Source organism: Diospyros lotus, chromosome 13 (genome assembly GCF_014633365.1).
Source record: "Diospyros lotus cultivar Yz01 chromosome 13, ASM1463336v1, whole genome shotgun sequence".
NCBI lineage: Eukaryota > Viridiplantae > Streptophyta > Magnoliopsida > Ericales > Ebenaceae > Diospyros > Diospyros lotus.
In genome coordinates this window covers 924,028-950,066 of record NC_068350.1, presented here as the reverse complement: position 1 = coordinate 950,066, position 26,039 = coordinate 924,028, and the positions used below count along the sequence as shown (strand labels likewise).

Sequence of the window (26,039 nt, the reverse complement as noted above, 5' to 3'; positions counted from 1 at the left end):
AAATTGGCTTTTAGGATAAGAGAGAGAGATATCACTATTTTGTATACTCATCTAGTGACAAGAAAAAGTAATTCTTCCCGCTAGGCACATGGACCTATCTAATCAAAACCATCAACTGTAAACTTCATTGCATATGAAATCTAGTCATCCACCAAAATTTATTGAGCTTGTTTTTGGTCTGGCATCTGGTATCCTCAGTTCAAAATCAAGTTTACTAGAGTAGTTCATGTGAATCCAATTGCCAAAACTAGTGAATGTGCATGGACAATGCAAGTGCCAATTTTTTATTAAAAAGTAAGTGAACTTGCAAAAAATTATCCAACACAAACTGAATAAATTTACATACAAGATTCAAGCAAAAATTAATAAGTCCAAAAGAAATTGCAGTTACATTTTAAATCATTTTATATCCCCAATCAACATGCTTTTTAATTGTTGAGTGTTCCTCTAATAGGCTATTTTCACATAAATACACATCCAATATGTGAGCATGAGTTCATCCATCTTTCTAGCAGATTGAGTTGTTCTTCAGAGTCTAATAATCATGTTTCCATAGTGCAATTAGTGTTGGAATATCAAATCAAAAAGTTTGAATACGGATGAGACCAAGAGATAAGGTTGGTTGGAGATAAATTTGAATACAGATGAGTCCAAGAGATAAGGTTGGTTGAAGATAAGGGAAGATTCAAAAAATTAAACTAATAAAGAGGCAAGTTCCTAAGAAAAAGGAGGCAGTTGATTTCAAGTGATAAGTCCAGCTTTAGTGATAAAATTTATCCTTTAAAAATATTCAATTTTCCTGCTTTTTAGGAGATGTTGTAGAAGAATTCTTGTATATATACCCCATTTGTATGCTCAATAAGATATTGAAGCAGTTTTTCATTTCATTAAGTAAGCTTTTTTTTTTCTTCCTCTCTAATCAAGTATTCTTCCAATGTTGCTTCAATCAGCTGTTTTCAGTTTTGTTCAATCAGGAATAACATGTGCAAGCACATTTTGTTAGAAAATTGCTATAAGTTTCCTTTCAAAATGGGTGGAACATGGATTTATGGAGGAAAAAGGAAAGGAAAATAAAAATACTTATGATCACAACATAAAAGCACACAAAATTTTACTTTGCATCATTTTCTCATTCATTGACAAATCCTAATTCTAGACATAGCCTTCATTTCTCTCCCTTCATTAGAAGATAAATTCCTTAAAAGGCCTCATAGGGATGATAAGTGATGACGCCTCCTTAAGAGTCAATTTTTATCTTCTAGTTGGTTTCGTAGTGACAGATATAGACTGTCTTGGCAGATGACTGGTGCCAATTGCATCTTGCTTGCCCAAGGAAATTGCTATTACAAACACCTGGCTGTCCTTTTTTTTTTTTCCAAATACACATTAAATATATTTTGATCTTTAAACTTCGGACATTACTATTACGAGCACATAGAAGCAATTGCCCCTTAAACTTCTCTCAGCTAACATGATATGTTGATACAGAAGTTATATTCATTCAGCAGACACTTTTCAACCACAAACACCAATCAACTAGTGTTTATCTTCAAATGATAGAAAGTTTAGAGCCAAATGCCTCAGCCAGTATCAGGATAATTCTCAACCCTTTGTTTCCCCTTTTTTTCCAACACAACTGAGCACATATTGTTCAAGGAGCAATTATTTCCAGTATATTTCCTAGTGAATCAGCATTTGACAAGTTAAGTTTTCTTTTATTTGCTCTATTGGTGAGATCATCAAATCCAATATGCAGTATCAAATATCAAATCCAATCAACAAACTAGAGTTTCTACAATGAAAATAAAAATTCTCATTCCTATACATCCATTTTGAACTTTAATAATTGAAAATTGTTCTTCACTTATTTCATGTGATTCTTTTCATGCATTCCATCAAACACTTGTCATGCAATATGAAGTCACCACATAAAATTATATAGTGCAATAAGGAAGGCACCAGTAACATTTTATTTACACCAAAAATATAAAAAAAAAAAAAACATAAAATTAAATTTTCTCGGACTAACTTCTATTGAAGGAACTGATCTTTAAGACTCAAAATTAGATTTGAGATTAAGCCTACCCATGTGGAACTTAATAAAGTGAATGATGCAAAATATAACATGTAAGCTAACCTCATAAATTGTGAAAAGCTTACTCAATATCTTAGTATTGTTGTCAGTCATACTGGATGTGATTGGTGGCCTCGATGTGGGTTGTATGTTTTGGCTGCCGGTGCACTGCATAGGATTTTCTGGAAGGAGAAGAAGAGATGTAGGATCTGGAACTCGTAAAAGGAGGAGCACGGAAATAATGGAAGCATGTGAGAGAAAAATATACACTGCCTCTTTCTTTTACTACAGGTAGTAGATGACGCTACTCTTTTGTGCTAATCAAATTAATAAACATTTTTACTTCTTGTCCCCATGAGCTATTTATTCAGATCAGGTATAGAAATGCACTTCAAGGATGCAATTTGTTTTGTACCCATTACTACTATTACAAAACTGCTACATGAGGAGACATCTAAATTATGATTTTTACATGGAAAACCAACCACAATTGACTAATCCTAGTTTCAGACAATTAGGGGCAGTTTATTTATAGAGAACATTTTCGTATTTTTTCATCTTCAAATTTTTAATTTCAACTCTAATTTTCCTTTTCCATGGAAATTTTGTAAAACGTGTTTAGATGTGAAATACATAAATATTTTTCTACTTTAGAAAATTAGAAAACATGTAGAAAATAGTTATTTTATAACTTAGGAAACTGATAACCATCTTTATAAGACATTTTCATAGATCTTTTCAGTTATCTTCTTACTTGTTTATTTCCTTAATTTAGATTATTACCAATAAATTTACATTCTTTAAATTAATCAAACAATTATTTTAAGATGCAAATATAAGAAACCTCCATCAGGTAAGAAGAAGCTAATCACAAACATCATCAAAGAAAACTTGTTTTCAATTAACGAAATAAATTTAAAATTATCTTCTCACTTGCTTTCAATTATCTTCTGCAATGCATTTGCATCAAGGAAGCAACTCTTGTGGGAATAAGAAGATAATAATACAAAGAGGTAAACAGAGAATACCATCACCAAAGCAAACTTGTTCCAGCTTGCTCAGAGGAAGAGGTATTATCTGCCATAATCGTAGGGACCGGTAAGTTTATATGAGATAATCGGAAGGGAAGGAATCAGCCAGAAGGATTGCTGGCTCTGATACTATGAAATCAAATTTGGGTAATCTATCAATCAAATTTGGGAGTCACAAGTGAACCACGGAAAACCCTATTCTCATAATAAAAAAATCCTAATACAAATACAGAGAACCTAATCTTCAATTTCAGACCTCACCACAAAGCTGGGGGAATGCTAAAGTCATATCCCTAAGAAAAATGAAACATAGTATTGGTAAACATAAATATGCAGAAACTAGTCACAAAATCCAAAATTGCAAATAATATTGCAGAAACATAGTATTGGTAAACATAAATATGCAAATAATGATCATAAAATCCAAAATTGCAGGTAAGCTACAGATTGGTTATAAAAATTTAAAAATGGGTATTGTAGAGAGATATACCCGATCAGCAATGGAGGCGACGGCGACGGCACTGGGCTGGAGTCGGCGGACGATATGGAAGCTGCGATGATGAAGGTCGGCAATGGAGGCAACCAGAGAAGGAGATCGGTCCGAAATATTGGGTGTCGGACCAAAATATTGGGTCGGAACGGTCCTGCTGACCCATTTTAAGACCGGACCCCGCCCGTATTTGACCCCACTGCTAGGTAAGGATCGCGATATTTGGCCCGTCAACTGTTCGGGTCAAGTGACTGGAAAGTCACTTTTGCCCAGTCACTTTTGCCCTTATCTCGGTACATTGTGGTATCAAAAGTGAGTTTCTCGGTTAATTCGGCCGTCCCATAATGTATTTTCAAACTTGAAGTCCCTCTCTCAAACTCCTCCTATCCATCCACTTTCTTTATATCATTATTAGAGATCTCTAAGGTTGAGAGTTTAGGTAGATTGATTGAAGTTATATATTACCTCAAATTCAAATTAATTATAATTTTGATATTGAAATTAGACATATAATTAACTTTAACTAACATCCCTCGATCTTGCTTTTAATTTTTTTAAATTGACATATTTTTTTATTTGTAATATTTTGATTATAATTAATCTTCTTATTAAACTATGTTTGTGAATAATTATACTGATTGAATTTTAAAAAAATTAGTCTTAAGTGTAAGATTATTTTTTTTTAAATTTAGGATAAAGGTTTATCTAAAATTTATCAATATTAGAATTAATCGCTAGATTATAGGAAGTAATCATAAATTATAATTTAACTTATCACTTAATAATAAAAGACAATCTTAGCCAAAGAATTGTTCAATTTTAAACGAAATTTGTTTGTCTTTGAGTATGTGAAAGGCTTTTTTTTTTTTTTTTTGGCAAGTTGAGTCAAGCCCCATTAAAATATTAAAATTAAATATTTGTGTGATTTAAAAATGATTTTAGAAGTTTGTGTAATTTAATTTTTTGTGTGGAGACTCCCCATTATAAATGTCATTACTTAATTAATCTAAATTGTGTAAATAAAAACCTAATTAAGTTAAATTAAACTAAAACAAAAATTAAACAAGATATGCTCTCTCAATCCGCATTGTTGTAATGTTATCATTTGAGAACAAATTTAAATTATTATTCATTATCGCAATTTTTTACCAACTTCGCCATGAAATTATATCACCTTTATGTTACCGGTGTAGCTACCATTTTTCTCTGTCTTCTTTTTGTCAATTTTAATTTTTATGAGTTACTTAATTTTATTTTAGTTAAATTTAGTTATTTATTTAACGTAATTAACATTTTATTTAATATAATTTAACTTAATTAACATCAAAATTGTTAACTATAAATTTTGCAATGGGAACGAACGAGGGCCATAAAATTGAACCGTAAAATTAGATTGTAAAATCGTAAGATTCTATAAATAAATATAAATATATTTTAATATATATATTTATAATTTTATAAAAAATTTAATATTAGTTAATAACATGATTATTACAATCTTATATTTTATGAATAAAATACATGTAACTATTTAAAAATAACTTCGTTTATTAATTTAAAAAAATTTAAATAACATAAAATATTAAAATATTAAATCAATCACAATATTCTATAAAATTTGCATCAAAATTACCAAATTCACCCATGACCTAATTTTTATTTTTTTTATTAATGCACATTTACGAGCGTTCTCATTTTTTGATTCCACGATATTAACAGGAGATGTAAATTAGATGACTCAGCGATCAATTCGATCCTAACCCCATTATAAATATAAGGGCGACAAATAATTTTTAACTTTTATAATCATTTTGATTGTTAGATTTTTTTTCTTTTTGAGGCCAAAAAAATAACATCTCAGAGTATACTTTATTTATCAGCAAAATTAGGTTTTGTCCGAAAAACAACCTAATTTTGATTCAATAGAACTTTAATTTTACCATAAAATTGACTTCGTTTAAAGATTATTGACGCATCAAACTCATAAACTCTACGAGTGAAGCGCATAATCTGAGAACACACGTCGATACAAATAATTTAGATCACGTGAGATCTCAAGGTAACTTTTCTAACAAAATTTGATTTGATTGGATTGGATTGGATTCATTGAACCTAGCCACGTATGGCCAGCCCAAATCTTTTTCAATCGCTTTAAATAAAACTATTATTTGTCAGTCAACTTCAAGGCGGCGTCCAAGCAATGCCAAAGCCCAGCCCACAATTACTTGTATAATTATAAATTAATTTTAAAAATTGTAAATTATTATACATGGGTGTTTAAATGTCGCATTTGGACCCAAAAAATGGATCGGACTAGAGCGAAAAAAATCCAATCCGATGCAAGACTAAATAAGTTAAATTTAATATTCAATCTAAAAAAATTAGAAAAATTAAATTACATTCTCTTTGTTTTTAATTTTTCAAAACATTGAATCGCGTTTATTTTATTATTTTAAAAATAAAAAAAAACTCAAAATAACTATTTAATGTTTTGGGTGTTTTTAATTAACATAGACTAAAAATATTAAAATTAAAAATGACAAAAATAACGTACTCTTAACAATCTTAAAATAGACACTTAAAATATAAAATTAAAAATAAAAAACTGAAACACAAAAAGAATACCACCTTAATTTTTTATCTTGTTCAGTTCAATATTAATTTTGGACGAAAATCGAATAAATACAACAATACACATATTTGGTTGGATTTAAATAAACCCAAATGATATGGGCATAGATATTGGTTTGCCGAAAGCTAGTCAAATAGATTGAACCCACAATTAGTTGGGTTGGATTTAAATAAATTCAGATTAAGCATTCGACCTAAGTTAAACAAAATATATGAACCTTCATTTTGCCATTGTCATTGTCAATTGTTATAGTTAAACTTATTTTAGAGAGAGAATATGAACGTTATTTTTATCATAATTTTTATTTTTTGTTATTTTAATTATATATTTGTATATATATTTTTGAGTTATTTTAATCATATATTTTGATATGTAAATAAATTGGAGTTTTAATTATTTTATTATTTTTTTATATATTAAAGTCAATATGTTAAATTAACGAAACATTTAAATTAACTCAAATATAAAAATATAATTAAATTAATAATAATTATATAAAAAAATATAAAAATACTAAAAAAGGAATATTTTACACTCTTTAAATTCTCTATGAAAAGTTTAAAAATATAAAATAAAAAAGATTTTTGATAGCCCAAATTTCCATTTTGACCGGAATAAAATCTGTCACAAGTTTCGTAACAAACGATAAATAGCAAGTCGTCCTGCTCGGAGGAGGGAAAGAGAGAGAGATTGCAGAATACCAACACCAATGGCTTCGTTGATTAACAAGCCCTTGACGTCTCTCTGCAACTCCAACTCCAACTCCGATTTGTGCTTCGAAACTCGGTTGCCCAGTCGATGCCGAGTCGGATTCACCTCCCCGAGCCTCAAAAGGTCCGGAAAGTTCTCTTATCCGATAGTCTGCAGAGCCGTGTCCGTCAAGCCCCAAACCGAGATTGAAGGCCTCAACATTGCCGAAGATGTTACTCAGGTGAGCCGCTTAACTCCTTTTCTATATGACTCACCAGAATTCCTAACTGCGTGTTTGTTACGTGATTGGAATTTTTTGCATCGAAGACTGGTGAGATTTTTGAAGTTCCGTTTTCTGCTTTGCATCTGCGAATTCGGAGTGTGAATGGCTTGCTTTTTGACTTTTTTTTTGTTGCTTAGAAGAGTGCCTGTTTGGGGCTTTGTTGTCGAGAAATCACTGGAAATCAGCGAGGGTTTTTCTTCTTCTCTTTGGAAACATGATTGTGAATTGAATTGGGAGTGTTGACATGATGGTCAGGTGAGGATAGGGCTCTTTAGAGAATTATAGGAAAATTGAAGCTGTTACGTCTTTTTTTATTTCCTTTTGAAACTTTAATTGTATTGGTTAATTTGAACCATTATATTGCTTAGTGGTTATGGTTCTGCAAATCTTTTGCTACTTCCCTACTTTTCCCGAAGGTCAACTCTTCCTATACCAAAACAAACATCAATGGCCAATCAGTTGGTGCCTTAGTGTATGAAATTCTGGATTCTCTTATTGAATTTCTTCCTTTGTTGACTTGATATAGTTTGCTAGAAAGCAGATAACTAGAAATGGCTTTTTAATCTGGAGGTACGACAAATACACAAAATCTGAGATTTCATTTAGTTATCCTTATAGGGTGGAAGGTAATAGTTGTTGCAACATTGACAATTCTTTAGGGCTGGATATACTAATGAAAATATTAATTAGCATACCGGTTGAGAATCTGAGCTGACAAACAAAAAGTATATTTTCTTTTGACAGCTAAGTAAACATAATTTTTTTATTCACGTCTTCAAAATTTGGTCTTCCCAAAAGCAATTAGTGAAATCTTGTGTTCCATATTTTTATCTACCATGTAAAATCAACTTTAGATTACACATGGGAGATAGGATGCATCATCCTTTCGCAAAATCTCACTGCAAATGGGCTAACACCAAATGTTTCACCGCTTAAAAAGATGTAAACAAACTATTTTCATTCACAAGTTCAGCATTTTCTAAGGCCAACTTGTACTCAGACTATGCTTACTGATTCTTGTATTTCTTTATTATATGGTTATGGACAATTGACCGTAGTTTTGTTGATTTTATATAGTTGTCCATATCCATGGTTATTCCCAACCTAGGCCAATTTTATTTTGTTGATTCTGTGGGATGCAAGGGCATCTATATTTGCTGAGATAGGTTTTCATTTTGTAAATCCATCTTCTGTATATGGGTTGCCTTCCCTTGATGCTATTTAATGAATTTTCCTCACTTGTTAAGAAAAGTGTGTTGGTAACTTCATATCTGCTGTAATGGTGTCTAGATTCATTTCTCTTCCATTGGTTTCTTGGTGACAGCTCATTGGGAAAACTCCAATGGTGTATTTGAATAATATCGTAAAGGGGTCTGTTGCGAACATAGCTGCCAAACTTGAGATCATGGAGCCATGTTGCAGTGTCAAGGACAGGTAAGAAATACATTTTTCTTTTTCAGTTTTGAAAGTTTAGAAGCTTTAGTATATGTCATACTTCTATAAGAGATCTTTGATGCATCTTGATTGTTTCAACATGGATACAAATCCTGAACCAGTATGCAGTGGTCACATATTGTATTATAGTAGTGTAGATCCTTCCTGCAAAAGTATATTAGAATTCTATTTAAAATAAAGTTGTGAAATCATAATGCTCCTGGTGTGGTATACATAATCATAGAATCCTACATAATTACTTTTTCTTTTGTTAGAATTCATGTTTATGGTATGTTTCCCCATATTCAGATGTGGGTTCTACGTGAACTTATTTCATGATTCAATTTGATTCTAAATGCAACTTAAAAGAATCAGTTGTGGGTTACATAATCATAGAATCCTACATAATTACTTTTTCTTTTGTTAGAATTCATGTTTATGGTATGTTTCCCCATATTCAGATGTGGGTTCTACGTGAACTTATTTCATGATTCAATTTGATTCTAAATGCAACTTAAAAGAATCAGTTGAAGACTTGGATGGATATATTTAATATTATGTTACTTTTTTGGTTTCAGGATAGGATACAGTATGATAACTGATGCAGAGCAGAAGGGTCTTATAACACCTGGGAAGGTAACTTAACCATGCATACAAACCTTGCCTTGTAGCATATATATCTTCACTCCACTTATATGTTCTTTTCCTTTTTATTTTGTTGTATGGGGATTAAATGAGATATCCTTTTGTTAATGGGCCGCTTTATATATATATATTGTTAGAAATCCAAAAATCTCTCATATAATTGTTTCCTCCCTAGAATATATCTATTCCCTTATTTCTAGAGTTTCCTTTTCTTTATTAGGATATGATTTTGTTTCCTTATTGGTATTATTTCCTTTATTCTTTCTTCCTTGATTGAGTTGACTAATCTCTACTTATTTGGGATTGCCTAAATCGGGATTCAGATTTGTAATAAATACCTAATGTACAGTTCCGCAATAAAACATAGAAAAGTATCCTTTTCCTCATGGTATCAGAGCCACCATACTTGGGCTCTCTCTTAATTAGCCTTCACTAATGATAATTGGCCTTACTGCCAGTTTTTTCTTTTTGCATCTTTTGCAACTTGCCGACAATGTGCCTTGCCTTATGCGCCCCTTGCCTTTTTTTTTTAGCCTGCCCAGCACCTTTCTTCTCTATTCTTCCTGAACAGCCATAATTGACCTTCTACAATTTTCCCGACAACGAGTGACTTAGGAAACATTACCTCCACATCAACTAGGCTTGTTTCACAGCTTTCAACTAATTAATTGAATGGAGAACTTCTGAATATGAGAGAATACTGGCTTGATGGAAAGAGTTACATTAAGTGAAGACAAATCTTAAGGGGAGAGGAAAGCTTGGCCACCTGGAAGGAATCGGACCTAACAAAGAGGATTCCAATTTCCAAGCCTGGGATGAAGAAGATTCCATGATAATGTCATGGTTATGGAGCTGGATGCAACTTGAAATCAGCAAAAATTGTATGTTTCTTCCCACTGCTTGAGAGATTTTGGAAATCGTTTGTCAGGTGTACTCCAAAGCTCAAGATGGAGCTGAAAGTGAGGAACTCTATTTTTGGGGACTAAGTTCAGTTTAAAGCATGTTTAATATGGAGGACCATATCTTCTACTGGTGATTCAACAGTAATCACTGGTCCAATCATGTTATAGGCATGGTCAACTAGAAGACTTGGTTGGCTGATGTTTGTGAGAACTGTAAATATGACTTGGTTGGCTGATGGTGGTGGACTGTAAATATGTGACTTGGTTGTCATAGGCAGACACTGTAACCTGTGGGCTGCTAGTTGTATTGGAGCTCCTAAGAGAGTTGAGGTTAATAAATCATCATAATATTTAAAAGTAAAAACCAACTAATAGTTTTTATTTGTTTCTTCTTTGAGGGGCGGGTGTGTCTTAGTTTATTTCTATATTTCTCATGAGCAATCTATGGTAATCACAAAAAAGGATGCTTAATTATAGCTTCTCTTGTTTGCACTACTACATCCTACAGAAATGCAAATCTTTTAAGTCAAATGCTTCATATGACTCTCTGGAATCATCTGATGTGCCATTTTGCTCCTTTTTCTTTTTTTCCCTTTCCCCTCTCCAGAGCATTCTTGTGGAACCTACTAGTGGTAACACTGGCATTGGCCTTGCATTTATAGCTGCTTCAAAAGGATATAGACTCATCCTGACAATGCCAGCATCAATGAGTCTGGAAAGAAGAGTTCTATTGAAAGCTTTTGGAGCTGAACTTGTTTTGACTGATTCTTCTAAGGGCATGAAGGGCGCAGTTCAGAAAGCTGAAGAAATTTTGAATAGCACACCAAATGCCTACATGCTTCAGCAATTTGACAATCCTGCAAATCCAAAGGTTTTTTATTAAAGTTTTGTACCATGCACCATTTGGCGTGACATAGTAGAAGCTTGTTTGCCCAGCTATGCTCAAAGATTTATGCAATTTTAAATTGTCTATTAGAAAATTAATTGACACTGCTTTATCCCTGTGGGTATGAACCCAGTTACCACATATCTGCCAAAGATGTACCAGATTTACTCAAGGTTGGGGATAACCTACCTGACTAAAGACTGATGCTTGATGCTTGAAACACTACATATGCCAGACTTAGCTGGCTGTTTGGATTTCTTAATGTGGCTAATTTGGTGGTAATTTGATAAAATGGAACTGAAACTTTGTGATTGGTGCCTCTCACAAAACTGCTCTTTAACAGCATTATAACATCATGAGTGGCTCCTCAATAATAGTTTAGAACATTTTGTAGATGGTCCATACTTTCATAAGCTTTATATGCAATATTATCATTGTATACTTTGTATAAGGCTTAATTTTCTCTGGTACCTTGAAGAGAAATTGTAGCCAGGTAAGAGTGTTAGCACTGCAGTTATTTGATTATTAACCTTAGCTATTAATATTTCAGCTGCTTTGTTATTTTCATGTATGAACTAGGATTTTTCCTGAAGCGAATTTTTACAATACTTTCACTATAACATGCATGGTTCAGATTACTGGATTCATGTATATTCCCCCATGCCTGCATGTGCTCAGTGGTGTTGTTCCAACAGAAGTGCTACCAGAGTGGTTTCATGTTTGTCAGTTTACTGCTGTTTATCTTAGCTGGCTGTATTTTTATTTTTCAGATCTAGCATTCCATATGATACAAGATGATCAAGTTGGGTCAATAATCTAAACTTCCCTTGTCCTCTGATGTTATGGATATCGACTTCTTTACATTTTCTTCGGATTGCAGATTCACTATGAGACAACTGGTCCAGAGATCTGGGAAGATACAAGAGGCAAGGTGGACATTTTTATTGCAGGGATTGGCACTGGTGGTACGATTTCTGGGGTTGGACAGTTCCTTAAACAGAAAAAGCCTAGCATTAAGGTAAGTAGTTTCCTTTTTGAGCTGGGTAAACCTACTCATGAAATGTGGTCCATTATTCATCTTTGTGTCGGCTACTATTTTAGTACATTCTTTGTTTTACGCAATATGCACCAAAATTGAGGTTTTGTCTCAGCAAACTTCTGATATCCTTGATGAAATTGAAAAATTTTCATCAAAAGTTTATTTCTACTTGTTGCTCTTCTCCATTTTCACACTATCTTCATCTATCCTATCAGGTTATTGGTGTGGAGCCCTTAGAGAGCAATATACTTTCTGGTGGGAAGCCTGGTAAGACGGCCCTTATTTTTTCTTCCTTCTTAAAAACACACTATCGCATCTTGTTCTGGTCATTACCATTTGAAATGCAGGTTCTCACAAAATTCAAGGAATTGGAGCAGGTTTCATACCCAGAAATTTGGATCAGGATGTGGTTGATGAAGTCATTGAGGTCAAAATCTTATATATTATTTTGACTTGGTTCAAATGTATTTGTTTGATATTTTAAATTTATTATGCATCCTGGTTGAAGAATGCCTGTAACTAACATTAGCTCTATATGAGATTCAGTTTCCAGGTTCTAAATCTCATCTCCTTAAAGAAAAAAATGTGCATGCGTGTATAAACATTTTTATAATATAGAATGCAGGCCCAGTTATGAGCATAAAATAATGCTGATAGCATGCTAATTTCAGTGGAATGGCAACTGTAGATTAGACCTGCCATGATCTTTTGCAACAAGTGCTACTTAGCAATAACTGGAAGTAACACACTCTAGCGTATGCAAAGTTCTCATGACATGTATGTTCCATCAACATTTCTAACTGAAATATAGGATTGATTTTGGCTTTAATGACACATGGTAATGTTTCCTTTGGGCATTTCTGGTTTGTAACTTGCAGCAACTAAATTGTGGAAGTTGATCTGCAAGATGTAGCGATTAAATTTGACATCCTTTATTCAAAATCCTATTGCATCAACAACACCAGGGAACAGCAATACCGTGCTTTCCATGAAAGAATTTTTTGGCTGTAACATCAGGGAGTTATGGTGCACATGCTGTGAAAGAATTTGGCATCCATGTATTCCATATAGTGATATACCTCAATGTTGTATGCCATCATCAAATATTACCTTTGGCATTCTTGTTCAAATTATGTCATCATTTCACTTTGCAAAATAAATATATATTTTTGGTAAAGTGCAAATTATATTTTAGTTGTCATATAAAGTGGGATGGAAGATTTTGCTTCTCTCTGTATCTTATTTCTGATGACTTCTGAACTCTTCCAGATATCCAGCGATGAAGCTGTTGAAATGGCAAAACAACTGGCACTCCAGGAGGGCTTGTTGGTTAGTTTTTCTGGTCAATTCTAAATTATACTAGGATTTGGATAAAAGATGCTTTTGTGTTCTGTTTTCTTTGTGTTTTTTAAAATAAGAAACATAAAATAAACAACCAAATCATGTGGGCCCATTTGATAATGCTTTTCCCCTGTTGTTTGCCCTTCCTGTCAGGATTTGTTAAAAAAAAGAAGAGAAAAATGATTGTCGGTGATGTTTGTGAATTTAGGTGTGACATGGGAAATAATGGCCTTGGGTCATGGGTACAGATGATTGACAAACTAGAGGCCATGTAGCCGACTCCACCAAATGGGATAGCTTGGTGTGTTGTTATTTTTGTTAGTGATGTTACCAAATATGAACTCAAACATGAAAATAGGCAAGAGAAAGAAAACACATGAAAAAGTATTTCCACTTCTTTACAGTTAAAATGTCCATTTGCTACTTACCACACGAAGCAGGAGTAATCTTTACTTAATCAAGAATTTGAATCCTACCTACAAGTAATTTAATATTATTACGTTTTTCTTTTGTTAATATTAGTTCTTCCTTTGATAATATTACATTAATATTACTGAAACTAGTTATCTTTAATATTAATACGCAATCATATTGTACTAATATTAATAATGGTTAGATTAATATTATTAATAGTTGTATTAATATTATTAATACTGCATTTTATTAGGAATGTTCATTATTTTAATCTATTAATGATATCGAGTCATATTAATTTCATTAATAGTGTGAATGATATTATTAATAGAATTAATATCATTAATCCCACCTAGTGATTAGGGCTTGCGATTGTTGTTATTTTTAGTTAATATTATAAATCATTTTTTGACCACTCAACAGGTTGGAATCTCTTCTGGAGCAGCAGCAGCTGCTGCACTTAAGGTCGGAAAAAGACCTGAGAATGCAGGAAAGCTTATTGCGGTATGTATTTTTTGATTTTGTGCCTTTTGATTGTGTCGATCATTGATTGCAATTAATTAGAGTTCAGAGACTACGTCTTCCAAAACTGATCTTTGTGCCTCCTATCCCAACAACTTGGGCTTTCCCCGCAGTTTTTGTTTGCTATTTAACCTAAAATGGACTGATCTATAGTTAGAATTAAAGTAAATAGGCCATCTCCTATCTATATTTCCTGGTCTTGTGGCCCTTCTCTTGTGATGTTTCGTCCTGAAGTGGATTATAAATTATTGTACATGTTCTGTCACAATTTATGAGACCACCTCAGATAACTTCAATTCCCATCTTACTCAATTGGTGTCTCCCTTAGCATCTTGGTGTTTCACTCATTTTATGCAGTTTATCTTCTGAAATACATTAGAACTTGTCTTAACGTTACATTTCTCATTCCACGATTGTTTTTCTCCTCTCATCATCATGTATATAGCTTGTAGTCATAACTTTTTTGCCTTTTGTTTTGTAAATTTCAAGATAAATTGTCGATTGATGAAATCGACGTAAACCAATCTGTTTATTCTATAATTCAAAGTTCTGCATTTTCAAGGTAAAAAATAACATTATTTGATCTTCACTTACTCATCTGGAAAACGAGAAAGAAAATGCAATCTCCAACATAAAGTCCTTGGAATAGTTAGTGACTTGACATTGCTGAGGCTCCTTACTCCCTGATTCAATTCTATACTACAAAAGTTTCTCAAGCAAGTCAATGTTATTGATGCTTATGCAAGTAGTTGGAAACAAAATGGCAGTACATCTGTCTTGATTTGAATTAACAAGCCATTAGTTTTAGGGTCCCCAGCATTTACATGGTTAATTGATCCCCGTCATTTACAAAATGACAGTACATCCGTCTTGATTTGATGATGAGAGGAGATTTTTTGTTTTCCAATCTGATTTGGGGGAAAAAAAAAAAGGAAACCTGTTGGTAGGCGTAATTCTTACTGTAAAGTCTTTAAAGAAGGTGTGATCAGAGATAGAAATGATTAGTGAGTTAGAATTTATACAACAGATTCGCCTGGTAGGATTAGGGTTTTGATATGATGACAATAAGAGATCCCATGCAAAAAGTTGTGCAATGGTTCTGCAGTTCGAGCTTTCTCCCCGTTTATTTCTCAATCTAACGCGCTTGAGATCCTGCAGGTGGTTTTTCCCAGCTTTGGCGAGCGGTATCTCTCCACTGTTCTCTTCCAATCAATACGCGAGGAGTGCGAGAAAATGCAAGCTGAACCCTAAAAACGTATATGGCATCGAGGAGCCGATGCCCTGGTACTAATTTATTTTATTTTATTTTTCTCTTTTAAGGATTTTACTCTCATCTTATTCGTCCGGCTCCAGAGTGGGGCCATAGCTGGGGCCTGGGCTGACAATCTACTCTTTGTATTGGTTGTTCATGTTTTGATTTGAGAGGTTACCCAAATCCTCCTGTAAATTGAGATCAAGAAGCCATTGTTACCTCAAATGATATTCATATATAATTGATCTCTGAAAGGGTTCAAATGAATTGAAATGTAACTTGGTCTTTTCAAAGGCCTAAAGAGGAGTATTGAGTATCCAAATAATCTCGTTTAAGTAACTACTTGTAAGTTTGTGTATAGGCTTGCTTGGGGGCTTGGTCATGGATTTGTTTCAAAATAATGTGTGCATTTTTCATAATTCAAAATTTAAATATATATTGTAATTATATTATTTTATAGGCTAAATTTATATTTTTGTTTTTTTACTTTCACGTTTAAATTTTTTGTTATTTTAATGTATTTTTAAATTAATTTAATTTTTTTTATTATAATTCAAATTATTTATTATTTTGATTATATTTATATATTTGTCTTTTAAAGTTAATTTAACTCAAGTAATTTTTTTTGTTATATATTAAATTATAGGGATTAAATTGATTCAAAAATAAAAATACACAGATGTAATTAAATATATATTGTAATTATCTTTATTTTATAGGTTAAATTTATATTTATATTTTTTTATTTTCACTTTTTTTTGTATGATTATTTAATTTTTTTATTATTTTAATGTATTTTTAAGTTAATTTATTTATTTTTATCATAATTCAAAATTTTTATTATTTCGATTACATCTATATATTTGCATTTTAAAGTTAATTTAACTCGTGTAATTTTTTTTATTATATATTAGTATAAAGATTAAATTAATTAAAAAATACAAGTATACAGATGTAATTAAATATATATTATAACTATCTTTATTTTATAGGTTAGATTTATATTTATATTTTTTTACTTTCACTTTTTTTTGGTGTGATTATTTAAATTTTTTGTTATTTTAATATATTTTTGAGTTAATTAAATTTTTATATTTGAATTTTTTTATATTGTAACTCAAAGTCTTCATTATTTTGATTATATTTATAAATTTACATTTTAAAATTAATTTAACTTATGTAATTTTGTTTTGTTATATATCAAAGTATAGACCTTAAATTGATTAAAAAATATAAGTATTCATATATAATTAAAATAATAAAATATTTAAATTATAGTAAAAAAAATGTCAAAATATAGGCATTAAATTGATTAAAAAATACAAATATATTAGTGTAATCGAAACAACAAAAAATTTTGACGGTCATATAAAAAAATACAAAGATAAAAATATGTATTTGACCTAATTTTATATGGTTTACACAAATAAGTTACAAATCAAATTTAATAAAAGTTTTAAATTTAGAGTTTATGAAAATACATATTCATTTAAAGCTCATTTTTAAGTTCATTTAATGTAAATAAGAAAAGTTTGTGATGTAGAGATCGGGAATGACGAGATTTTAAGAGTAGTGATTTCAATAACTAAATTATATTTATTGAAAAATGTAACATTTTAATGCTAAATATGTTACTCCATGATGCATTATAATAGTAAGTTTATTGACAATATTATAAAGTATGACATATAACATGCATAATTATGTCTAAATTAAAAAAAAATCAATTATACCTCTTTTTTTAATTTAACTTTTGACAATCAAAAAATTATACTGTTTTAATTAACAGAAAAATGTAAAATAAAAGTTTTTATCAAACACTTTTAATTTTCATAAATTTAATAATTGGACAAGAATAAGATACATATTATTTTTGGAGTTGAATAAATAAAAAATAACTTAGGGCCTGTTTGGTTACACTAAAAATGAGTATCAAACACTTGTTTTCCATTTCCAGGGAAATGAATCACCGCGCGCACGGCAGATCCACCTCGATTTCTGTAGGGTTTCCTCTCCCATTCGAGCCGGCTTCGTTCCCTTCCTCTTCGTCGCCATCCACCGCCGAAGTCGAGCCCCTACTCGGGCTTCGTCGCCATCCAGCGCCGAAGAAGACCATCTCCGACTTCCTGTGACTCGCCATCCACCGCCATCCATCTTCGACTCGGGCTTCGTCGCCATCTCCACAAAAGACCAGCTCTGACTTCGTTTTCGTCGCCATCTCCGCAGAAGACCATCTTCGATTTCGAGTTTCAAACCACCGGCGCATCTTCATCTTCTTCCACGGTAAGGTTTCCGTCCTCCTCTGTTCTCATTTCTGTAGATCCGGCGAGCGATCTTGGTATTCGTCCACCGATCTTGGTTTTTCTCTCTGTTTCAGTGAACGATCTTGGTCTTCGACCATCGATCTGGAGTCTTCGTCCACCGGAAGAGATCTTGTTCTCTGTTTCATTGATTCTATATTATGTTGTTGGATATATGTAGTTGGCTTCTGCCAAAGTGACTTTATTTATGTTATGTTGATTGTTTAAGTTATTTGGAATGGATCAATAGCTGCTGCTTTGTTGTGAATAAGTTGTGTAGAACTTAAATGAATCGTAATACTGTACTTCCTAGGTGAAAGCATATGATGTTCAGATCTTCTTTGGTGAAAGCATAATACTGTACTTCCTTTTTTCTCTTAATGTTCAATTTTACTCAAGCCACTCAAACTGCCCAAACAGCAATGCTATAGTTTGGGTGGCTTCAAGCAGATGGTGGTTTGGTTATGGTTCTAAAGATAGGAAAACTACCTATGGGGTTTAGGTTTGAAAAAACACCTTCTAGACCAACCATTGAACATCCCTAGTCCCCGTGTCCATGTCTGTGCTTCATAGGGGGAGAGTGATCAAAGTATGCGCTTCATATTATTGAATAAATCAAAATTCAAAAAGTATCTTGTTTTTTGTATTATTGGGAGAGGGAGGGAGGCAATTTTTCTGAGCTGACAGTCCTTTAATGCCCTTGCAATATCAATAGGCTTTTTTGAGGCAACTATTTTTTCCCCAGCAGTAGTATACCATGTCTTAGACCATAACAATTGAATTTAGTGGATGTTCCATGTTGTATTATTTATTGGTTAGCTTGTTCTACTGTTTGAAATTGTCTTTCACCTAATTCCTACTTGCATAATCTATTGAATATATCGTGTGAAATTTCTACTTTCTGCCATCTACATCCGCCAGATTTCATTTTGATACATTGTATTGCATGTCTTTTTTAAGAAGCCACTAAAATGTGAAAGGAAATTGGAATAATTCTGCTTGCAGAGTTGACACCATTGGCCTTTGTCATGTGGCTGCAATCTACCTCAAATCTAGTACTTAAATGAGTTATTCCACAATTAGAGGAAACTACCGGAGGGTTGTATGTGGTAGGTTTATCATGATATATTGTCTTTAGGGCATGTTTTAGGCGTTGCAGTTTTGTTGAGGAAAGGAGTCCTCACAGTCTGCGTACTTCATATTGTTATTCTGCTCTTTCACCGTCGCATCTTTGTTTCTTTGATCCCTCACAAGTTATTATATAAACTAACTCGAGATGAATTTGCAGGCCAAGGAAGAACAAACTAAGAGCTTTTGTTTCAAGGATGGCTGGGGTTTTGCGATTTGGCAGCCTATCACCCAAGACGAAGAATTTTGTTGTTGCTGGTGGGCTGACAGCCTTTGTGTTTGGCGTGTATTTTTACACCATGAGAGCTGTTGGAGGTACAGATGAACTTCAGATAGCTATAGACAAATTTGAAGAGCAGAAAAAGAGGGTAGCTGTAGACAAATTTGAAGAGCAGAAAGAGAAGAATAAGGCTTAAGCAAGTTTGGCATCCAACTCCTAACATTTGCTGCTGCAAGCAAATGATGTAATTAAGTAAAATTGGACTAAGAGTGTTCCCTTCTCTAAACAACAGTCTGTCTCTGTGATCTGAGTTTCTTTCCATGTAGATGTTGACCCATCTATCTGCTCTGCAAGAAGATGGAATAAACTGAGTTGCCTATCTGGTGATGAATGAATTAGTATCTTTTTGAGGAATGATTAATGCCTAAATCCACATATTTTATGATCAAGTTCATGATAGCCACCTTCGATTTTACTGAATTTTTATGCAGTGTTTTGAGAAAATCCAATTATGAGACTGTAATTTCATTCCATACCAATGCTTAATTAGTTTTTCATCTGCATGAATCAACCAGATTTGCAGTTTTATTTCTGCTTTCTTAGGACCCAAGCAGCCCTCTGGCACAGTTCGTTTTATGGGGCCGCCCCCATTATTCTTTATTTCGATGTCACGAAGATCTGACAATAAAATAAATGTTTAAAATATTAGTTATATAATTAGTTTAAGAAATAAAAAAATAAAAATTATATTAACAAAATTTGAAACCATAACCCTCTCAAATTTAAGTTTAATTTGAAACAAATTTTACCCCTTGGACTAAAAAACTGTCCTCGGTACAAGTTTTTTTGGCTTAAAATATTTAAAAAAACGAACTTCGATTAAAGTGTATTATTTTTAATTACATGTGTATAGCACAAACTATAACCCTAACTTCTTTACATTTTTACTTTGTAAAAGATTATTTTCACAATTTAGATCACTAAGGTTCAACTTGAATAGTTGTGAACTAAAATATCAAGAACAAAAAAATTTGCACATGCGTAAAACTCATTTGTTATTATTTGACATAATTATAGTGCGTCCATAGATGTATGGTTGAATTTAAGAATATCAAAAAAATAACTAACACATTAAAATGTACTAATTATTTAAATTTTAACAATCTTGCCCAATTGATACAAAATTAAAAGTTAAATGTAAAGTTCATAAGTTATAAAGTTTATTATAAAATTAATACACTGGCTAAATTTTAGTATTTTTTTGATAAATTAACCATATCATATCATTTTATGGACACGTGAAATGAAATGAACATGATAATCCCCGTTTTGGTGTTTCCACACGCCGCTATTTTTCTTTTAGCTGTACTTCCACTTTTTCTGAACATAGATAGAACACAAAATCAAATACCATTTTCAGTCATTAACTTCCAAAATTTTGGAAAAACAACACAAAAACAAAATAAAACAGGCCATTTGCTATAGTATAATGCTCCACTGTTGATTCAAGGCAGAAGGCAATATTACATCCCATTTGAGATAAAAACATGCCTTTGTGAATGCTCAGAATGGTAGTAGATTCACAGTTTCCCCTTCTTCAGAACAATATATAAAACCAATTGATAACCCACCCAAAAGTCTATAGTTTGTGAAGCCTAGTGGCATCTCCAAGATGACTGGAAATGCTCTTGCCTTCATAAAATTTCAGAAAAGACAATTATAAATATAAATTGAACATGGAGTTGAAAATACTCCCAATAACACCATGCTGCTCTCTTCTATTCTCTGATGGAGAGAGAAGCTTTCAATCTTCCAACCAGATGTGGCAATGTCTTGATGCTTTCTTGCACCGACTGGTCGACGCATGACTCCAAATCCTTCGTGGCATCGCTTCTGACCTGCTGAAGCTTGGCCGCCTCAAATTTGTCCTGGCAGACCATCAGAGACCTATTCAACCTTTCCTGAATCCATCAGATGAGATGATCAATATTAGCATCCAAATGGAAACAAGGGCTTGATCATTCTGCAGAAAATAAGAACGTAGAAGAGAGAAAACTACTACAGTATACACATAATTCTGGATAATATAGCAGTACCTCTAGAGAAAAGAAACCCTCAACAACAGATTTATCTATATTCAAATAGAACTAGAAAGGAGAAGCACCATAGTAAATGCATTAGATGCTCCAAAGTGACACAAAAAGGCAGCATGTCCATGTTGGTACTCTGGCACTCCTTAGAACACTTTGGCATGTCCGTGATTAAGGAATTAGAACTGTTCATGCTTAGGGACACATGGAGGAACACATTGGAGGTATGAAGAAATCAATTTGGGAACAAATTAAATAAAATAAATAAATAAATGTTTTTGGGCTTTGAGATTTCAAACAAATTTGCACAATACTTCGAATTTGTTAGAGAATAGAGTTCAATTTCCAACATAGTTATGAAGTATGGGTCAATCAAACACACCGAATAAAAATTGCTTTTAGGATGTGATTGCCCGCATGCTAATTATACCTCTACTATCTTTGTGGGCCACATAAGGGGCCAGGGTTGAGATAGACTCAGGCAGTTAGGCTTTGAGAAACTGAGCTAGAATGGCAAATTAAACAACCCCTATTTTGCTCTCTTTTTGTTCTTTCTAATGATTCCATTTATTCAAGTGAAGTCCTCTAATGTTACCGCAACCATAGTGAATTAAATAACTGTCAGGCCTTCCAATGCAGGATCTTTTGGAAACGGGAATGGTTGGTTCTATCAAGATTTAGAACCACCAGAAACTTAAAGAGAAAAAGGAGAAATGTCCAAGAATCTTATTCACTTATTCAGCTAGCACTCTGAACAAAATAATATTTTTAAGGGTTTAAGGAAATTTCTTTCACATGTGTGAACCTTTTATAGCCATCTAGAGCACCAAGTTGTATTGCCCAGGTCGCCACCATTAGCCTAAAACTTCAGATGTTTGAGCTTGACTTAGATTCCCTACCAGACTAAAGCTCAGCTTGTTATGGGTGTTTGTTAGTGTAGGTATATAACTTTCCATTTGGATTAGCCTGAAACTTTGAACAATCAGTTGATAGAGGTTAAAAGCTGATCCATGTATGGGACATCAGGAAAATTAAAAAATTACCCAATTAAATGCAAAGTCAGATGGCATTATCAGATATTTCACATTTTTGGTCAGTCTGTGGCTTACACATCTTAAAATTTAGAACACATCATAAAATAGGGATTTTTAGTCTGCTACATCGAGGTTGCAAGCAAACCAAGCCAAGCCGAGCAAATCTTCATCATCTGGCAAATACACGAGTTTTAAATTAGCGACTAATCTAAACTTGAGCTCCTTGAATAGATTACAATATAACAGCCCTATCCTTTTTGTTCCAATGATAACATCACAAAGTTAGCCTCAATAACCATCAATTTGCCACAAATTCAAATATCTGGCCTTCTTTTCTTTCTTCTCTCTTGTTCTTCAACTTTTGTTGTTGTCCATAAACCATAAAATCAAAGTCGTTTACCACTGAAAACAAATATAGCAGATTCTACTTAGAAAGTACAGTTAAGATACTTGTCCAGATTGAGACAGCCTGTTTGTCATTTGTATGTGTAAAAGAAGTAGAACATATGGGGAGTTCAAATTTGGGCTGTCTGTGTGAATCATGTACCTCTCTGTTCAACCAAAAATTGGAGATAATTCTCAGCACTTTAAAACAATAGTTAAATGCAGGCATAGCAATTGTCCGTCTCGTCAATTATTATTGTTTCCTAAATTTAAGGCAATATTTTGAATGCAGAGAGCAACATTACTTGAAACTTGGCCATCTCGGTCTCGACCAGATTCTGGGCTCTGAGAACCGGGACACTGCAATTCTCGACGCAATTGTTAATACCCTCTTGGCTGCTGCTCCTGTCAAAGCATTCGTACGCGCATTTGAAGTATGCTTGCTACACCAATAACCATCCATTCAAGAAAAACGCATTACTCAATACCGCATATTCCTACCACAGAGAAATCACAGGGCGAGAGAAAGAAAGAAAGAGAGAGAGACCTGAAGAGTGAAATTGACGTGGTCTTGGATGCCGGAGAGTTGAGATTGAGCAGCGGCGTTCACTTCGTTGAGTTTTCGCTTCAGTCTCTCCGTCGCAATGTGCTCTTCAGCAGCCGCAAGGTGATCCATCTCTCTCTCTCTCTCTCAACTGCGTCTTCTCGCTGCTTCTGGGAGAGGGTTTTTAGGGTTTGCAGTTCGAACCCCACGTGACGTGGCTTGTAAGTTTTTTTTTTTAAGGTAATTTAATTTTTTTATTATTTTAATTAATTTTTTAATACATCAAAATATAAAAATTAATTTAAATAAAAAATATACATATATAAACGTAATTAAAATAACAAAAATTTATATGGACTTATCTATCATCTTATTGGCTTTTTGTTACGCTATTAGTAATAAACTGAATTAATACTATGCCTATTAATAATAAACTGAATTAACCTTAAATTAGTAATATATGGACTGGGTGACGTAATGGTTGGAAACAGGGTAGTTTAGTCATTTTGCGCTGCTAGGGCTTCTAATCGTTTCGGCTATATATACCGGCCAGGCAACCACTGCCTTCCCCGTCTTCAAATCATCGCCTCTCTCTCTCTCTCTCTCTCTCTCTCTCTCTCTCTCTCTCTCTCTCTCTCTGTTATTTGTAAGATTGAATTGTCCGTTTGCTTTTCTTTTACATCATCTGTTTGGCTACCAGGAAAGTGAAAGAAAGGCCAATTCGCAGAGCAAGGGCGTCAATTTTTCAATGACGAAGCTTTTCCCTTGCATTGAAGGTTGGCTATACTAACATTTGAGAAGCGATTCTCCGTGCCTTTCAAATTCCTTACTGTTTTGATTACGGCCTCGAACAAATCGCTACATGCCGTCTCTCCTTCCTTCTTTCCTTCCTTTTCTCCATGTTTGTTTACTTGCGGATCTGGTGAAGTTTTTGCGAATCGGTTGTTTTTCAAGTTCGATTCGATTCAGCTACCTGTTTACCCCTTATGTTTTACGCATAAACCTAGGTTTTCTTTCTGCTATGGCTTCCGCCTGAGCTTCTTGTTGCGATGATATTTTCTTCTTGTTTTCCTGTTAACCAAACAGGCTACGATCGGATACAAACTTTACACATTTGAAGCAGGATAAAAAACATAAAATTTGTCACAGTAATAGGAAAAGTTGCATCGAAATCGTTAGGCATCCCGAATATAAGCAATTAGGTTTCGGATTTAACTTTTAGCAACAAATGCTCAAGCAAATCAATGTCTTTCTAATTTAATCTAGAGTTTTGTTAACTAATGTTGTCGCTAGCATGTTTTCAGTGTATTTTACTTTAGTCAAATTATATTTTTGTTTTTGTGTTTTCATATTTTTTGTGAAATTATTTAAAATCTTTTATTTTAATTATATATTTGAACAAGGATGAATTTAACTCTATTTTTTTGGGGGGGGGGTGATAATTTCGATTACTATTATACCATATATTTTTTAGTCAATTATACATACCAAAACTGCAATTGATTTTAAGAATTGAGTCACAACGACCAAATAAAATTTAGTCACACGAAAAAATAGAAAATACAAGATTAAATTATGGATAGTCATTTTATTTTTAGTATTAAATATTATTATTAATTAATAATAAATAATTATTTTTAAAATTATTTTATTAGTGAATCTTTTTAATAAATCAAAATATTTATGTAGATAATAAATAAATTATGTGTTATATGTGTGTAAAAGTTAACAAGTATTATTTCAAGTTTTTTGATAAAATTTTAAATAAAATGCGTCCTGTGGAAAAAGTAAAATTGTTTGAGAAATTACTTATCATGTTAAAGTTACGATTTTAAATCTTACTAACATAATTAAATTTTTTAAATAAAATATATAAAGAATATTTTCAAAAACAGGCTTCATGACCCAAAAAGCATGGTCTTTGTGCATACAATAGCCGGCTTCGAATTTTATATTTAGACATGAAAAGACTATCAAGTTTATTATTTTAATATTAAAATTTTAAACCTCTCACACCTTCCATATTATACTATTTTTTTTTATAGATTCGTATATATTAACTTGTATAATACGAATTAAATAAGTTTAAAAAACAATTATCGTGATTTAAAAATTAACATGCAAACTAAAACTCAAAAGGATTCAAATGGTAACCAAATGAATAATTGAATTGAAGAAGTCAATGTGAATTCAAATATCGATATATTTGCTATTTTAGATAGTTAATTTCTTAATTATTATTAATGTTAATATCAGTGGTGGTGATTACTTAAAATGACTCTCTTTAATTTTTATTTGTGCTTTTGACTCTCTGTTTGATCATTTACATTATCAAAAAGTGAAATTGTAAATAAAATGCTTTATCGTACAATCCTTTTTTCAAATAATGCTTTCGATGATAATTTAGCGTAATGGGTTTACCAATCAATACTCTCTCTTTCCCAAATTTGACAAAAAGGATTGTACAAGATTGCTCTTATAAGATTACGTTAGGATTGCTCTTATATTTGTCTAAGGCTTTTCCAAGTTCTTGACAAAACAATTTTTTTTTATATTCAGATTTTATTTAGATTAAAATCAAAAGCATCATTTAAAAAAAGAATTATACAGTAAAACGTTTTATTTATAATTATATTTCTTATTAGTGTGAATGATCACATAATGTCAAAAATATAAATAAAAATCAAAGAGAATCATTTTAAGT

At 32.5% G+C, this 26,039-nt stretch overlaps 4 protein-coding genes and 1 non-coding gene across 16 annotated transcripts in view; 3 read left to right on the top strand and 2 right to left on the bottom strand.

The window, feature by feature from the left end:
- LOC127788503 (probable phosphoinositide phosphatase SAC9) overlaps positions 1 to 3,752 on the bottom strand; it is a 49,946-nt gene extending 46,194 nt beyond the window's left edge. For 2 of the 11 annotated variants that reach the window (XM_052316862.1, XM_052316858.1), the window contains exons 1-2: positions 3,596 to 3,752; positions 2,138 to 2,283 (exon numbers count right to left, since the gene is read on the bottom strand). The gene's annotated coding sequence lies outside the window, so the exon portion shown is untranslated. Of the gene's footprint in view, positions 1 to 2,137; positions 2,284 to 3,007; positions 3,025 to 3,102; positions 3,408 to 3,595 lie in introns of those variants that run through there. The other 9 variants (XM_052316861.1, XM_052316852.1, XM_052316854.1 and 6 more) reach the window with 8 other exon arrangements.
- Positions 3,753 to 6,866: 3,114 nt separating this feature from the next.
- On the top strand, positions 6,867 to 15,902 carry LOC127788905 (cysteine synthase, chloroplastic/chromoplastic-like). 2 transcript variants are annotated; one of them, XM_052317580.1, is made up of 10 exons: positions 6,867 to 7,158; positions 8,525 to 8,634; positions 9,213 to 9,270; positions 10,789 to 11,052; positions 11,948 to 12,085; positions 12,322 to 12,373; positions 12,484 to 12,533; positions 13,376 to 13,435; positions 14,285 to 14,365; positions 15,542 to 15,902. In XM_052317580.1, the coding sequence occupies exons 1-10, from the start codon at positions 6,937 to 6,939 to the stop codon at positions 15,632 to 15,634; spliced, it is 1,128 nt and encodes a 375-aa protein (XP_052173540.1). In that variant the 5' UTR covers positions 6,867 to 6,936; the 3' UTR covers positions 15,635 to 15,902. The 2 variants fall into 2 exon arrangements, with proteins under 2 accessions (XP_052173540.1, XP_052173539.1); XM_052317579.1 differs by having other exon boundaries at positions 12,454 to 12,533.
- A 1,672-nt stretch (positions 15,903 to 17,574) lies between these two features.
- Positions 17,575 to 19,697, top strand: LOC127787895 (uncharacterized). Its single transcript, XM_052315961.1, has 2 exons — positions 17,575 to 17,918; positions 19,224 to 19,697. Exon 2 carries the CDS (start codon positions 19,261 to 19,263, stop codon positions 19,477 to 19,479), a length of 219 nt encoding a protein of 72 aa, XP_052171921.1. The 5' UTR covers positions 17,575 to 17,918; positions 19,224 to 19,260; the 3' UTR covers positions 19,480 to 19,697.
- A 1,045-nt stretch (positions 19,698 to 20,742) lies between these two features.
- Positions 20,743 to 23,532, bottom strand: LOC127787896 (uncharacterized). Its single transcript, XM_052315963.1, has 3 exons — positions 23,339 to 23,532; positions 23,097 to 23,234; positions 20,743 to 21,244 (listed from the first exon to the last, which is right to left on the bottom strand). Exons 1-3 carry the CDS (start codon positions 23,465 to 23,467, stop codon positions 21,062 to 21,064), a joined length of 450 nt encoding a protein of 149 aa, XP_052171923.1. The 5' UTR covers positions 23,468 to 23,532; the 3' UTR covers positions 20,743 to 21,061.
- Positions 23,533 to 24,061: 529 nt separating this feature from the next.
- LOC127789419 (small nucleolar RNA snoR86) lies at positions 24,062 to 24,200 on the top strand. The gene has a single exon (XR_008020587.1). It is a non-coding gene; the product is annotated as a small nucleolar RNA snoR86 (small nucleolar RNA).
- The last annotated feature ends 1,839 nt before the right edge of the window (positions 24,201 to 26,039 follow it).

What these genes read in the sequence shown, in the direction of transcription:
- LOC127788905 (XM_052317579.1), top strand. Translation starts at nt 6,937, where the DNA reads ATGGCTTCGTTGATTAACAAGCCCTTGACGTCTCTCTGCAACTCCAAC. An exon ending in GTCTTATAACACCTGGGAAG is followed by an intron (nt 9,271 to 10,788) that starts GTAACTTAACCA and finishes TCCCCTCTCCAG; the next exon opens with AGCATTCTTGTGGAACCTAC. An exon ending in AGAAAAAGCCTAGCATTAAG is followed by an intron (nt 12,086 to 12,321) that starts GTAAGTAGTTTC and finishes CTATCCTATCAG; the next exon opens with GTTATTGGTGTGGAGCCCTT.
- LOC127787895 (XM_052315961.1), top strand. Translation starts at nt 19,261, where the DNA reads ATGGCTGGGGTTTTGCGATTTGGCAGCCTATCACCCAAGACGAAGAAT.
- LOC127787896 (XM_052315963.1), bottom strand. Translation starts at nt 23,467, where the DNA reads ATGGATCACCTTGCGGCTGCTGAAGAGCACATTGCGACGGAGAGACTG. An exon ending in ACGTCAATTTCACTCTTCAG is followed by an intron (nt 23,235 to 23,338) that starts GTCTCTCTCTCT and finishes TTATTGGTGTAG; the next exon opens with CAAGCATACTTCAAATGCGC. An exon ending in CCGAGATGGCCAAGTTTCAA is followed by an intron (nt 21,245 to 23,096) that starts GTAATGTTGCTC and finishes TGATGGATTCAG; the next exon opens with GAAAGGTTGAATAGGTCTCT.